Source organism: Sceloporus occidentalis, unplaced genomic scaffold (genome assembly GCF_023333645.1).
Source record: "Sceloporus occidentalis isolate IW3139 unplaced genomic scaffold, rSceOcc1.0.p SCAF_9, whole genome shotgun sequence".
Taxonomy (NCBI): Eukaryota; Metazoa; Chordata; class Lepidosauria; order Squamata; family Phrynosomatidae; genus Sceloporus; species Sceloporus occidentalis.
Genome location: NW_028316989.1, coordinates 48866342 through 48882013, shown reverse-complemented (window position 1 = coordinate 48882013; position 15672 = coordinate 48866342). Strand labels below are relative to the sequence as shown.

Sequence of the window (15672 nt, the reverse complement as noted above, 5' to 3'; positions counted from 1 at the left end):
CCTTCTTCTTTTCTTCACCGAAGATTCAGTTTGAACATTCCCTCGCAGCAACAAGAATCCGGGGCGTGGCCCGCTTTTATTCAAATCCCTCCAATCAGGGCGCAGGACGGACAGGAAGAGGCGGGGCTTGGTGTGGTGCCGCTCTATCCCCTCCTCTCGTCGTGCCTCGCATGGCGTTCTGTGGGTGGGTGTGGCTTTCTGGCGGCGACGCATGCGCGTCGCGTCATAAGGTAACACAGGAGGGGGAGGAGCTTTAGGAGCAAGCTTGTCTCCATGGCAACGGAGAAGGCTACTCGAGCTCAGGCTTCTGGAGGCCCACTAGGCTTTGAGCTTGGCATAAACAATTCCTCCACAGCTATGGAAACCCAGCGGGTGACCCTGGGAAAGTCACACTCTCTCAGCCTCAGAGGAGGACCATGGCACCCCTCTGAACAAATCTTGCCAAGAAAGCCTTAAAGAAAGAAAGCACTGCAGAAACAACCCACTTTGACACCATTTTAACTGCCATGGCTCAATGCTATACAGAATCCTAGGAACTGTAGTTTGTTGTGGTACCTGACAGAGAAGGCTCACAAAACTACAATTCCCAGAATTCCATAGCATGGAGCCAAAGCAGGCAAGGCAGTCTCAAACAGCACTGACAGTTCCCACATCCATCCCAAATTTAAATGAGGATTAGGGTCCAGCACTGAACTCCTTTAAAGCTTTGGAATAAAAGTTAGGCTGCATCCACACTAGAGAAATAACCCAGTTTGGCACTGCTTTAACACTTCCTGGCTCAAGGCTATGGAATTCTGGGAACTGGCATTTGTTGTGGGGTCTAGAACAAATCTTTGGAGGATGCCATGCCTCTCCATTGCAAGAACAATCCATTCTGTTCCCTTTCTTACTATTTAACCAGTTCCACAGAAGAGTCGGTCTTCCCCTCGAATGCAGAACTGGGGTGAATAATGCATTGCACAGTCAAAGGATATTTATGCCTTCATTTATTGAACCCCCAAAGTGCCTGTAATGCAATAAACCTCGGCAGAGGCTGTTTATAAAAATATAAATGTAGAGAAACGATTTGGAAGAAACCTTGACAATGGTTTGCAAATGTTTGAATTGCAAAAGTCTGTGCATCATTATCATCATCATCATTACTGTGCCATAGACAGCTTCCACCATATGCTCTGTAAGTGCTCTGGTTCGGCAGCACCAATTCCAATTCTGCCCTCTGCCATCCCACTTTCCCAGCTGCTTTTAAAATGGCCCCCTTTCTCTCTCCTCTGACCCCTTTGTCCTCATCTTATTTCAGTTGCTGCAAACCAAATTCAAAGTGTAAAAACAGTTTGCATTCAGAAAACTCTGAGGAGAAGAGAGGAAGGAGAAGGATCTCGCTCTTCCCAACAGAATCAGGCAAAAGCAAAGTGCTGCAACCTCATTAATAACCTTTGCCATCTTAACCACATTCTCATGTGTCTTCTACATGCATATCTCAGTTTTAATCTGTGAAATATTGGTGCATATATGCTTATAGCTAGTTATACTTCACAATCCTGTCTCTAGTTCAAAGTATATATAAGTTGCATAAAATTACTTTAAGGCCTCTTTGACATGGAAAGGGATTAATGTTTCCACAGTGCAAACCAAGATATCTAGATAAATAGTCACCCTTATCATAACCTTGTGCAACTTAACTACTACAGTTGCAAAATTCAGTGCTTGGAGTTACTCAGAGTCCTCACAGAGTCCTCCGGCTTTAGGAGAAGGCATTCGAACGGTCAGCTTCGTCACTTCAGAGCCACTCCACAATCAAGTGCAACTTCCAACTTTTTAAAAAGTGCGATACAAAAGTGGAATTAATTAATTTTTAAAATGTCCCTTTAAGTCATTTCTCAGCTATGGCCCCAAATCCTTCCAAGCAGAGAATACAGCAGCTCCATTCTGTTAATGTCCATATATAGTTCGGCTTGCAAAAATAATGTCCAAAGCAAGTGTCAGTCGCTCCGGCGTTTGCTTTTCCTCCTGGAGAACTTTGGCACAGAATAAAGTGTCATGGCGAAAGCGGCGATGATGAGGAGGTTGACCGCGGTGGACGCCACGACCGGCCCAATGGTCTGAGAGAAGGAAGGGGCCGGTAAGGCGGCCAGGAGCCACTCGCGCCGCTGGGACATGTCTGTCAGAAGGGCCTCCATTTGGAAGTGGGTGCCAATGATCCCACAAATGTGGAAGAGCTGGTGGCTGTGCCCTGCAAAAGATGCAAGAAACACACTGCAGTTATTACTATTCTGCCTTTCCTCCAGCCTTGGCTAGGTGGCTTACGAAAAACTGTGTGCCTTCAAACCATTTCCAACGTATGACAGCCCTAAAACAAACCTATCATAGGGTTTTCTGGGGCTGAGAGTGTGTGACTCGCCCAAAGTCGCCCAGTAGGTTTTCATGACCGAACTGGGAATTGAACCCCAATGAGTGCAATGCTCAAACCACTACCCCATGCTGTCTCTCTTACAAAAATTAAATCAGATAACGCCACTAGAAACATGCAAAAATTAAGCATTAAACCTTGGGTTCCCAACTTGGGGTGCAAAGTGCAAGACTGAATTTCAGGGGGGGTCCAAAGAGCGGATTGTGTCCTTGCAAGACGAGTCACAAGTCATCTCTCTCTCTCTCTCTCTCTCTCTCTCTATATATATATATATATATACACACACACACACACACACACACACACACACACACACACACATATATATATATAAGCTCTTTCCCATAAAATCAAATCCCGCAGGCGTGTCAAAGCAAAAGGGTCATTTTTAGCAAATGGAAAACAATTCAGAACGTTGGAAGAGGACTGAGCCTTTTCGTTTCTTTTTGCACGCTCACCTATGTAGTCGAAGAGCCCGGGTGCAAGACGCTCCGGCAAGTGTGTCGCGAAAAGGAAGCAGGTGAGCAAGGCCAGGGCAGTGTGCTTGTAGTGGACAGGGACCACGCTTTCGTGGCAGCCGCTCGCCTCACACAAGTGCAACTGGACGTGAAAAAGAAGGGCGTTCAGATGCAAGAGAGCCATAGTGCAAGGGAGTCCTATCTCATGACACTACAAATCCCAGATTTGGAACCATGGAAGTTCAAATGGTATGAAGCCTCTATAATTGTGCAACGTGGAAAGCATTGCACAGATGGAGACTTTTAAACAAAACTGTTTTTGAAAACCCCAGCTTACCCTGTAGAAGAGAGGTATGCTGTCGAACATGTAGGGATACGCAAAGGCTAATGTGCGCATCGCTTTGCTGAGCTTCGGGTGCTCCATTTCAACGAACCTGGATTGAAAAACAAAAATAAATCTCTTAAGCAAACAGCTAAGAAAATCCAAGATTGTCCTTGGCAGAAACTCATGAAGTGTCAAGCTTTATGCATCATCATCATCATCATCATCATCATCATCATCATCATCATCATATATAGCACCAGGAGTATAAGTGTCACTTTGCAAAATAAAGCAACAACAACACAAGAATCAGCCCTACCAAAGTTGTCTAGTCTTATATGCACACACATACACAGGGGAAGGAAGTAATACGACACTAATGTAGTACAATTACAAACAAATTATCCAGATAGGAATACAGACCCTAGTTTGATAGAATGTAAAGCAAACTATGGACAGAGCAGGTGAGCAATTGTTTTTGCACTGCAAGTATTTGCATTTATAGTTTATTGTGGCCCCAGAGACAGAGAAGGCTAAACATATCACAAAACTATAAATCCCAGAATCCCATTGCATTGAGCCCTAGCAGTTAAAGCAGCATCAAACAGCATGATTTTTGCAGTGCAGATGCAACCACATCAGTCAAGTCTATGTGAAAACAGCATTTTCCCCAACCTCTTATATTTCTGCATTGGGAGAGAAAGCCAACCATACCTGGAATAGCAGGAGAGGCTTGTGCTAAAAATTGTGTTCAGGACAGCGACGGAGAGGTAGTAGCGGTGGAACGTGCTGCCGACCCATTCGTTTGGGAAAACGTAGGCAGAGTAAGCCACGGCAGAGCCTGGAAACAAAAGCCACGGAAGAGGTCACAACGGAGCCCAAACCATGATGTGCCAAGTACCATGGAGCAAACATGTAAGCAAATCCCATCGATGGAATGGGAATCAGCAAAATGAAGTAGAGAGTCACAGTGCCAAGGGCTGGAAGGGTCAAGACCCGTTGGCGTTGCATTTTGACCTCACCGAGGCTGTAGGCGGCAAGGGCGCCGTAATCGAAGAAATAGCAGATGTGCCTGGCGCGGCTGGACATGGTGCTGAAGGTGTGGGCGAAGCTGGACGCCAGCGGGTAGACGCAGCAGGTGGCCAGGTAGGCCACGAAGGGCCAGGTGTAGCGGTCACTCCAGGCATCCCAGCCATAGAGGAAAGCCAACAGCTTCCATAGGAAGTACCTGGGAAATCAACAGCAATCTGCGTGACACACTTGTCCCCAGAGTGGATTTAATCCCCCCTATCCCCCGACTATCAAACAAAAGCCCACCAAACAATTATACCTTTATTAGCCAACCGAAATGCGCAATATGCTTGTTGCAGGTATTTCGAAGCTCCATGGGCTTCTTCTTCATCAGGCAAGATGTTGCAAAGCAAACGTAAGATGCTTGAATTGTGTTGCAGATGCCTAATGGAGAAGAAGCCAGTGGAGCTTCGAAAGCTTGCAAGTAGTGTATTGTGCATTTCGGTTGGCAAATAAAGGTATTGCTGTTTGGTGGATTTTTGTTTTAATTTGCTAAATGGCCAACAATGCTTGAATAATCCAGGATTGAGCCGCCCCACATCAATGTCTCATCAGTGACGCAAGCATCAAGGTAGCAAAAACATTGTGCAGAGAGAGTCAGAGAGATAGAAGCACATCCATGCGCACATGTTGACATTACCAGGAGGGCAAGAAATGAGTCCAGATGTTCATGGTTTCATTGGTCATTTGGAAGACGCTGATGAGGCAATCTGTGGCGGAGCTCTTTGGGTGTCGGTACCCGAAAAGGATGCCCTGCTCCCGGAAAACCTGCACAAGGGAGACCAAGAGCATCTGGATGAATTGGATCCAGTATGAAGCTGTTCAGAATGAATGGCAATTAAAGTGGTGCCAAACCGCATTATTTCTATAGTGCAGATGCAGCCCTACTTTCACCATTTTGGTTTGGTTTTTATTTCTAGTAAGGAAAAAATCATGAACCAAGAAGTGCTGAAGATGGCAATCCTATGCAAGATCCCACCAAGAGAAACCAGCATCCTCCCCACTCTGGGGCATATCTGAAGTTATTATTATTATTATTATTATGTTTATTACGTTTATGGGGCTGAATTGGGCGGCTTTCTTCTCCATGTCCGCCAGATGTCTCCACTGCCAAAATTTGGAAGGCAAGAAAGTCTGCACATGCTGAGAGATATTTAATCACGCAATGTTGTTGTTTTAGGGGCCATTCCCACTGGGCTATAAAGCAACAAATCTTGCTGCGAATCTGGCTCAGATCGAGTTCCCGAGTCGTATTCGAATCACGTCCATCATTCCCATTACAAAAGGGAGCAAACGGACTCAGTTTTTCACACACACACGCACACACATATATGAGTATATACATGAGTATACACAGTAATCCCAAATGTACATATAGATCGATTAGGCGCATATTGGACCAAGGCGCTATCCAAAATTTACTTACTTTGGGGACTTGGTTAATATTGAGGAGACGCGGCAGCTTCAAACTCAGCATGGTGCAAATGGATGGAAGGTGAATGGGATGCAGAGTGAGTTCTCCTTGCAAAGGACTTGGCCGCTTTTGGAGACCAGCCTTGGCTACGTTTCCATCAGTGACTCACTGTAGACTTGTTCCTTCTTATTGCTTGAAGCAACTTCCTTCAGATCTGCGTGCAGAAACCCAGAAGTGGAGATATATAAATATATATATGAGGGAGAGGGAGGGAGGACCAAGTGTCACTGAGGTTGCCATAGCATAGGAGGAACGAAAGCAACCCAAAGACGTCCTCCTCACCTTCAACCCGCAGGCAACGGTCCAAGCAAACCAAGGCGTGTCGAGGAAGGATTTGTGGGTTTCAGCTACACCCACATTCTGGGGATTCCTTTGTTCTGGGACAAAAATAGGGCCATGCCCCACTTTGGAAAGGAAAACAAAGCCCCAAGGAACAGAGGGTCCCCCCTCCGTCTCCAAAATATTGTAGCAAGACCCCAAAAGCAGTGTCTTCTCTGCAGTGGCATCTCAGACGCAAAGGAGGATGAGGTGCCATAAAATGCCAGTGGTTCCCAAACCTTGGCCTTCCAAGTGTTTTTTGGACTTCAGATCCCAGAGCTCCAGAGCTGAAGTCCAAAATATTTTTGGAGGACCAAAAGTGGCTAGGGGATTCTGGGAGCTGTAGTCCAAAAAAAGGGAACATGCTCTGAATTGAAGCCCAGCTCTGAATTGTACATTATATTGTATTCTGTTGTTGCCACTTGAACAAAAACAGGATGCAAGCTTTGCAAAACAAAGCCAAAGGATGCTGATTCTGCAAAGTGCGCTGAATGTTATGGAGGAGTCTGCCAAAGAAGATGGAAATCTCTGGATTCACCCATTGAGCATGAGGGTCAAGCGCATTGTCCTTGCTGACCCTTGGCTTTGGGAAATGGCCCCGCGTTCTCTGACGGATTGGGATCATTTGGGGATGGATCTCCTTTTCATAGGAATATATCACACGGGAGGCAGAAATCCTCGTGCAGAAACGAGATTTAAAACACAAAAATGACCCAAAAAAAGACACGCAAAAGCGGGGTTGATTTTCAGACAAATTGGGGATTAATCAGCATTTAATGCGACATTAACTTGGACAGAAAGTGGTGAAAGACCAGCCGCTTCTTTACTTTCGGGATTTTCTGAAAGTAAAAAGAATTGCGTTTTGTCAACGTTGTGTCCAGGTTAATGTTGTGTTAATGCGTGTCTGAAAATCAATGGCACTTTTGCATGTCTTTTCCAGTTTCTATCCAAATTAATGTTGTGTCAACCTGGACATCGTCTCAGAATCATTCTGCTTTGGTGGGTTTCCCCCAGTTTAAACCCCATTTTCCGTCCCGTGTGATAAAACTCCACAGAATCATAGAGTTGGAAGAAGGGCCATCCAATGCAACCCTGTTTGCCATGCAGGAACTCACAATCGAAGCATCCCCAATAAAAATTAGAACCGGGGGAGATTTCCTACAACTATACACACACATTTGGAGAGGGTCTTTGAATGCCATAATAAAATTAAATGCATACCCCATGAACTACTTTGAATGCGTTCGCTGTGGATATTTTCCACCCAGTGGGTCAGGTTATAAATGACCCTTGGATGAAATTCCCAGTTCTATGGTTCTACTGGGTGGATTGGGAAGGCAAACCCCATTCTCTTCTTCCTGGAAAGTTACACTATCGTTGACCCAAAACCACAACATTTCTGAGCTCCAGAGCTCTGAAATTGGCCAGAAGCCGGCCACAAACCCTTGCCGAACTGGAAAGAATTTGCACAAGGTGGGAGAAGCCACATACCTCAGCCACACCTTCGATCAGGCGCTCCTCTGCTCTTTACTTTAGAAAGAAAGAAAGAAAGAAAGAACGAAAGAAATAAAGAAAGTCCAATTCCTTCCATTCAAGCCTTTTTGTTTTTATCTCCTTGCATCCTCTCTTTGTAAAGACCCCAATTAAAGCATCTCCCAAGGAACCCAAAAGATCCCAAAAACAGATGCTGAGCAATAGAGAAACCCAGTATTCATAATATGGTCCACTTTGGAAGGTGCATCTCAGCACTAAGACTTGGAAATATTGATGTTACTGCTTTCTATTAAGTAAGTTACCTATATTGTCACGCCAACCTTTGCCTACTATTGCATCTATACCTTTCCTTTCAGTATTCAGTTCAATCCATTTACTATGGCCAATAGCCAGCATACTTTTAGTATTGTGTTTTAATATTTTGTATTATTGGAATAGTTATAAATGTTGTATTCTGGTCGTAAAGCGCCATGAATGTGGATGGCACTATTTAAATAAACAACGGCAATAATGATGATAATAATAATTTTGGGAATTTAGACCTTGTGTCATTCCTGCAGAACGCAAGGCAGAGACCCATTTTACAGACGGAGAGACCAAAATTATTATTATTATTATTATTATTATTATTATTGAGCTTTATTTATATAGCGCTGTAAATTTACACAAATCTCCCCGAAACTTCCCTGCCAAGGAAATACTCAAAGCCAGAAACTCATGGCTCACAATTCAAGACTCCTGCCTTCTTTTAAATTCACCACCAAATCTGTCAAATTAGTTTATTACAGAATAATAATAATAATAATAATAGAGGTTATTTATATTTCTCGCCTCTCCAAAGATCGAAGCAGTTTGGGAGTTTATCCCAGGAAAAAATCGGGTAATTATGCGAAACAATTTGACACGACGTCGCCATTAAAACCCGCCATTAAAGTGGTCACAAAGAAGCATCAATGCACATTTTTTTACTTCCGGGATTCCAGCAACAATGCATTTCCGACATCGCTTTATTTGCGCAATTGCGTGCAATGATCATTCACGCCATTGCTCGCCATTTCCGCTTCATTTGCAGGATGCTTTAAAATGCGCTTTAATCTCTCTTTAATACTGAAATCATTTCCAAAGTCTTGCTCCTCCTCTTAGCCAACGTTTTGGGCACATACCTTCCTTGGCGCAAGAGCGTCTTCGGTGGATCTCAGATTCAGACCTGCAAGACTTGCTGGGTTTCTGGACTTTCTGAAGTTTCTCTCCCTGGTTTTTATATCTCCAGAGGCGCAGGCGAGGCGCAACCTTTCAGGGCGATACGGATGGAGCATGAGGTTTTCCCAAAACACACAGCCACACCTGCCTTTTGCAGAAAGACGGCTGTTGCTCTTGCAACCCTCCAGCCCTGAAGGCGATCCTTCCTGCTAAGAGAGGAGGAATGCGCCGCCATGCGCCGCGACTTTCGCCCATGGGAAACGTCCTTGCTTTGCCCGCAGAGATATAAAAAAGACGGCTCAGGTGTCCTCCCCGCAGCCCTTTTAAAAATACAACCAAGCAAGTGGCACCTGCAGGGGAAAAAAGGCAGCCGTTCTGGGCAAGAACTTGGAAAGCGTTAATGAGTAACTTCTTAATGACTCAGATGGCATGGCACCAAATGGGTTTAGGAGATTATTCACCCGTAAACCCGGGCAACAATCTTCACGTTTGGCCCAAAAAGCCAAACCCATTGCGATCTCGTACAGCATCTTGCGTGACAACTAGGCTTACGTTGGAGGAGACCATGTTTTGTACTCCACATTAATTGTTGGGGAAGAAGGGGCTGTTTTATTATGTTTATCATCATCACTTTAGTTTTAGAGTTTACCAGATCCACAGTTTTCCATTGATGGGCCATTAGCAGTTTGGATTCTAGGAATCTAGGAATCAGGGAGAGGTGTGTGTTTGTGTGTTGTGTTGTGCGCCTTCAAGTCATTTCCGACTTATGGCGACCCTAAGGCAACCCTATCTTAGGACCTTATTGCACAGGGCACTTTCCGTGCTGGAATCGTGGCCCAAAGGTGAGATTGCCGGTTGCATTTCTGAAACGTCATTGAAGCGCGTCCCGCTCTTCTCCCATCGACAAATCGTTCGCGGAGCAGCCATTTCCGTAATAACGGGATCGGACGTCATGCAACAAATGGCTGCTCCGTGAAGGCTTTGGCGACAGGAGAACAGCGCAATGCTTCAATGACATTTGAGAAGCGCCACCGGCGATCCCACCTCCGCGCTTCTGAAGCATTTGGGCCACAATTCCAGCGCGGTAAGTGCCTCGTACGATAAGGTCCATAGGGTTTTCTTGGCAAGATATGTCCAGAGGGGGATTGCTATGGCCAGCCATTGAGGCTGAGACTTGCCCAAAGTCACCCAATGGATTCGAACCCAGTCTCCAGAGTCATAGTCCAGTGATCAAACCACAGGCTCTCCTACATTCAGAACAACCCTATAACTGGCCCCATAGTTACGCCTTGAAGATATGAAGGGCTGCACCACCAAAACTGGACCAGGCAAAGGCATGAAGGAGGAACAGGCATTTGGCAACCTACTGCAAGAAGAGCATAGGGAGGACCTGAAAGAATAATAATCCCTCCTTCCTTCTTGCAACAGGTATCTCCAAGATCTAGTGCCTTGGGACAAGGAGGCTCCACTTCCCTCCAGCAAGGCATGCTTAAGCGTAGCCTCATAAAACTTAACTTCTCGCAGCCGTCGCTGCAAATACATTTACTTTTCCGGCCGGCGAAGGACAGAGGGAAGGAGAGGGAGCTGTATTTGCAGAAGCAAACACAAAACCAGCTGGACATGACTTCTCTGGCCCTTTCCCCTCCATTTTTGCTCCATAGAGGACACCTGAAAGGTGATGCAAAATGAGCATTTCCACCTTTGCGTTCCCTGCGGCTCCAGAGCGGAAAAAGGTCTTGCAAATGGAACGAGAGAGAGGACCTTTCCATTGTTAAAACAAGGCGTATTTCATGCCTTAGCAAAAATTTCACGCAGATGCGCACTCCTATGGGATCCTGGGATTTGTAGTTTGCTGTGGCTCCAGAGCTCTCTAGTCTCTCACAAAACTACAAATCCCAGGATTCCATAGCACTGAGCCATGGCAATTGATGCAATATCAAACTGGCACCATTTCTGCAGCGTAGATACATCCTGAGAAGGAAATGGCTGCTGTCCTGCATGACAGTTGTCACTTTTAATGACCATAAAAGCCCATCTGAGCAAGAGTTTCTCCTCCTCCTCCTCCTCCCCCCTGTTCTAGGGTTTCTGAGGATGTGCAGAGTGCCTTCCTTCTCCCAGGAAGGAGACAGACCCACAGAGACATATCTAAAGGTAAAGGTAGACATATCTACCTGCAAACAGTCAAAGGTTTGGAAGCAACCATTTCCAACTGACATAGTTACCTGTAAGTAATTGCTTTTGGAACTTCCTTCGGTGTAGTGAAGTTACATTTCCAAAGCATGCATCCGAGATAATAGACCAAAAAATCAACCAAAGCTCATGCCCATCGCCTTCTGTTATTTCATCATTGGATATTATTTACCATTGTTACTGTTAATGGGGTATTTTAAGCGTTGTGTTGGAGGGAGGGATAATGGGGTTTTATTGGGTATTTTATTGTATTCTGTATTTGATTCTTATTGGTAGTTGCTTCGATCGAACCGGAGAGGCGAGATATAAATAAATGTATTATTATTATTATTATTATTATTGGTGATACAAGTTCCCTTGGCGTAACAGTAAGTCCAGAAGAAACTGCTCTGCATGCTAGGATTCCTCTAGGAATGTATGGAAACGACAACAAAGCCCATGTTCCTTTTCCAACCTAAGTGCCACTTTTGAAACTAAGGCCATCCCAAAGTTCTTATAGATGAAGATGCATTTCCATGTATGCTCCGGTTTCATGCCACATGGATTGCCATGTATTTAATTCTCCTTTTTTGGTATCTCTCTGACCGTTGCGTGACTTTTGTCTGAGACATCTTAGCATTAAAGCCAGGCTTTGTTAAATCCTTGGGCGGCCGATGCGTTAAGCCAGGGCTGGGCAACCGAGGCAGGTTTTGTGGTCAAAGTTCTACCCTGAAAACAATACTGGAACGGCCCCAAAGTTCGCATCTGATTTTGAGTGGCAGGTATTGTGCGGATGTCAAACAGCGACAGGCGCAACCGACTCAAAAACCGGACATTCTGCTTTTGGAAGCAGCCATCCGCCTTTCCTTTTTATTTGGCCAGAAAAAGGGACTCCTGGGGAGCCCAAGGGGGTCTCAGCCATCCACCTTTTGCTTCAAAGGAACATGGGCTTTGTGGTTACTTTGCAAGGGGAATCCTAGCATGCAGGGCTAGGATGGAGCAACCAGAAAGAGGAGTTTTATCACACGAAGGAGAACAGGAATTTATCCTGTGAATATCCCAGGAAAAAAATCATGTAATTACGCAAAACGATTTCACACGACGTCGCCATTAAAACCCGCCATTAAAATGGTCATGAAGAAACGTTAACGTGCATCTTTTTTATTTTCAGGATTTCAGCGACACTGTATTTCCGATATCACTTTGCGTGTGATAGCTATTGGCGCAATTACTGGCCGTTGCTGCTTCATTTGCAGGATGCTTTAAAAGCGCTTTAATCGCTCTCTAATGCCGGAATTAGCCCCGGTGTGATAAACCCCTATAGGTTTTTTGTGGGGTTTTCAGGCTATGTGGCCATGTTCTAGAAGAGTTTCTTCCCCGTGCGAAGGAAGACTCTTCTTAGGGCCACATACCCTGAAAAACCCACAAAAAAACCATGGATGCCAGCCTTGAAAGCCTTCGACTCCTATAGGGTTTTGTTCAGAGGAGGTTTGCCATTGCCTAGCCCTGAGGCTGAGAGAGCGGACGCTGCGCATCGGCCCCAAATGTTTCCATAGGGGGACATTTGCATGCTTAAGATACCAATAGCATCCCAGAAGGTCTTTCTGGAGGAACCATTCAGATGACCAAAGGACCAACCTTTGCCCTAGGCAGCGTAAGATGGATGGCATAGGATGCCAAGGGACAGGATGCGGCAGAAATTGTGTTGTGGGCACAAAGTTGTATCTCCACAATATTGTCCTCCTGGTTTCAGATGGATGGAGAAAGGTTAATAATAAGGCTCTGACTATGGAATCGGGGTGGAATGGGGACGCGGTGTCCTCCAAACCGGCACCGAAACTGGCCATTCCTCCAGTGCACATCATTGCTGGGTTAAAGGAGATGTCCGTCCTGGCCTTCCCCAGAAACCGTCACTCATAAATATCTTGCACCACTGGCAACCGGTAGACCTTCAACCAAATTATGCAACAGCTCCAAACAACATTTTTCATAACTCTGGGGTTATTTAGCAATCCTGGCTCTGGGAGGATATTGTACAATAATAGCAGGAAGGCAGAAGCAACGGCAAGAATCCAAAGACGCCCCAGAAACAGAGGCAAATACCCTCTGAATAAACCTTGCCAGGAATAATGTCCTATTTACATAAGTTTGCATTAAGGTTTGCAAAAGTTGGAAACGACTCAAAGGCATGCAAAGGGAACGCAGGATCCGAACCCAGCACCTCCCGAAGAATGAGTTTTTGGCCTTCCTTGAAGGCTCTGGAAGAACCGGTGCGACGAGTCTGAGCCAGTGGAAACCTACAGATGCCGCGAAAAGGCAGCTCCGAATATTTTTCTAACCTTCCACAAGTTGCAAAACAAGAACAGGATGAAACTAAAAGGCCACAAAAACAGGGTGGACCTCCCGTGTCCCACAAAAAGCCTGAAAACCTGCTTCAGAACTCTGTTCAGAGACGATGCTCTCTTTTCTTTGCTACTGAAAAAATAAAGGAGTCCTTCCTTTTTGCTCCACTTCTGTTACTCCTATTTGCTAAAGTGCGGAAAGATAAAGAACAGAGAGCAACAGTTTCTCAAAGCGTGCCGAGTTATGCTTAAACCGAAACTGGTTTGGTTTATTATTAAATCATTTTTATTGAAAGTTTCAAAGTGGAGCAACTTTGAGTGCATTGATAAATGTATATATGTGCAATGTGCTGCAGGTGGAGCCCTTGCGCGCTCCATCCTCTCCTTCCCATCCTAAAGGCAAAATTGTGATTTTCAAACTTTGCAAGGAAATTTGCTTGACTTTTGGAAAGGCGCTTGCGCCCGAGGCCTTAGTTTCCCAACGCAACAACATTTTGTCATTGTCGTTGCATGCCTTTGAGTCGTTTCCAACTTATATCAACCCTGATACAAACCTATCACAGGTCATATGCATCCGAAGTAGACTTTAGTCTACAAAAACCCACGCTGCCAACTTCTTCCTTCCAGTGAGTCTCAAAGGTGATGCAAGATCTCCCTACATACATTTGAACATTGCATTACAGTGTCTGGTCACCTTGGCTTTTGCTTACATGCGCACTTGACCCCAGCTGCTCCGAATCCTGGCCGAAGAATGTGGCCTGGCTCTGAAATGCCCCTTTGCCCACTTCCCACCCCTTGACCCCCCTTGGGGTTACCTTTCCTCCTCTGGGTTTCCTCTGGCCTTCGAAGCAGATGTCCAGCTGTGTCCTGGGAGGAGAAAAGGGTGGTTAGTGGTCATCTGCCTCTCCTCTCTCGACTAGTGTGCGCTTTTGCTGCCTGTCCGGCCACGCATGGAGGCCAGAGTGGCTTTGCTCCTGCCCTGTCAGCACTTCCATTCAGCTTCCCAAAGAAGGCACACTGGCCAAGCGCAGCCCATAAATAGCTCTCCATCCATCCATCCGTCCGTTCTTCCCTCCATCCCCCTCTGGCCATTCCTGGGTGGTAATCTACATGCACAGAAGCAGCCCTTGCGGCCTTATCAGGGGCACATGGGCCACTGGTCAGTCTGGGGGCCAAGTTGGCCGGCTGACCTCCCCAGTCTGGCCAGGGAGCTGCCCAGAGACATCTCCAGCTTCTTCAGCCAAGCTTTAACCCACAGGTTTTCATTTCAGCCGCTGAGTTTTTATGCCGGACCTTGGTTATCTCCCATACAACTGCTTCCATCAGATGCTGAACCTTTACCTTTACCTCCGGCTCAGCTGCAGCCTTTAGCACTTCTGCCTCACTTGAGTTTGAAAATCTTGCAATGGACAGGATCCATAGATAATCCGTGCATGACTGTTGCATGAGAAAGAGACCCCATTGACCTCTGTGGCTTTGGACGTTCATCCAAAAATGCCAGCTGAGCAAACCCAGGCGCCTCTATAAATAATTTTTCAAGAGCTGGTTGCTGACGTTTCCTTCGATCACCCTCCAAAAGGGACCGAGATAAAGCCCAGGGAATAATTTGGGGAGGGGGCCAAGATGGACAAACCTTGCCAAGAAAACCCCATGACAGGTTTGCCTTTGGGTCGCCATCAGCCAGAAACAAAGACCCACAACGACCAAGAAACCTGGCCAAGGCAGATGCCCATTCCTGATGTAGTTAACGGATTGCTTAAAACAATTAACGTATTAACAATTGTTTGGTTTCCCACCCTCCATATCCATTTCCAGGTGCAAAATCCCATTTTGGGAGAAAGGCAGGGTATAAATCCCTTAAATGAACAGATGGATGGATGGACATGGATGTGCTGTCCTGTTACTTAGAATAAAACCACTTTTTGCCTCTTAACACCATATTACTCTCTTTGCATCGAACTCCAACCTTAATCCCATCCTAGGATTTTAGGATCAGGACCCTTGTTTTTAACCCCTGACATTTGTCACATTTGCACAGGCTTCTCATTGTGCCCGAAGCCGGTCTTGTCCAAAACCTGGAGAGCCCAAGGCATCGTTCTCAGTTGAAGGTGCTGCTGCTTCTCTTTCTTTGGTTGGAGCTGCAATAAATTAGCAGCTCTTTAATATGCAGCCCCCCTGAGCTCTTATTATTATTCAGGCAAAGCGATCAATCATTCCCAGCAGATGGCAAACGCATCTCCTTCCGCCACAAAAGGAGCAGCAAACAGTCAGATTCATCACCAAGACAACATATTTAAATCCCCTTTTCCGCATGGACCTCTCCTTAACAAATTTCCCAGTAAAGAAAATCAATATTGTCATCTGAAGAGAACGAGACATTTTTGGTTTTGTTCCCGGAATGGATAAAGATCAGTGGC

The 15672-nt window shown here is 45.7% G+C and overlaps 1 protein-coding gene across 1 annotated transcript; it reads right to left on the bottom strand.

Annotated features, from left to right (window-relative positions):
• Positions 1-984: 984 nt before the first annotated feature.
• LOC149307511 (membrane progestin receptor gamma-B-like) lies at positions 985-14743 on the bottom strand. The gene is made up of 8 exons (XM_089539328.1): positions 14071-14743; positions 5685-5886; positions 4899-5026; positions 4210-4415; positions 3902-4028; positions 3203-3299; positions 2866-3007; positions 985-2230 (listed from the first exon to the last, which is right to left on the bottom strand). Exons 2-8 carry the CDS (start codon positions 5733-5735, stop codon positions 1980-1982), a joined length of 1002 nt encoding a protein of 333 aa, XP_089395454.1. The 5' UTR covers positions 5736-5886; positions 14071-14743; the 3' UTR covers positions 985-1979.
• Positions 14744-15672: the final 929 nt, after the last annotated feature.

Excerpts from the sequence above, each read along its gene's own strand:
- LOC149307511 (XM_089539328.1), bottom strand. The coding sequence starts at position 5,735 with ATGCTGAGTTTGAAGCTGCCGCGTCTCCTCAATATTAACCAAGTCCCC. Across the intron at positions 5,027-5,684 it reads ATATTAACCAAGTCCCCAAA|GTTTTCCGGGAGCAGGGCAT; the intron begins GTAAGTAAATTT and ends TCCCTTGTGCAG. Across the intron at positions 3,008-3,202 it reads GCATACCTCTCTTCTACAGG|TTGCACTTGTGTGAGGCGAG; the intron begins GTAAGCTGGGGT and ends TTTCACGTCCAG.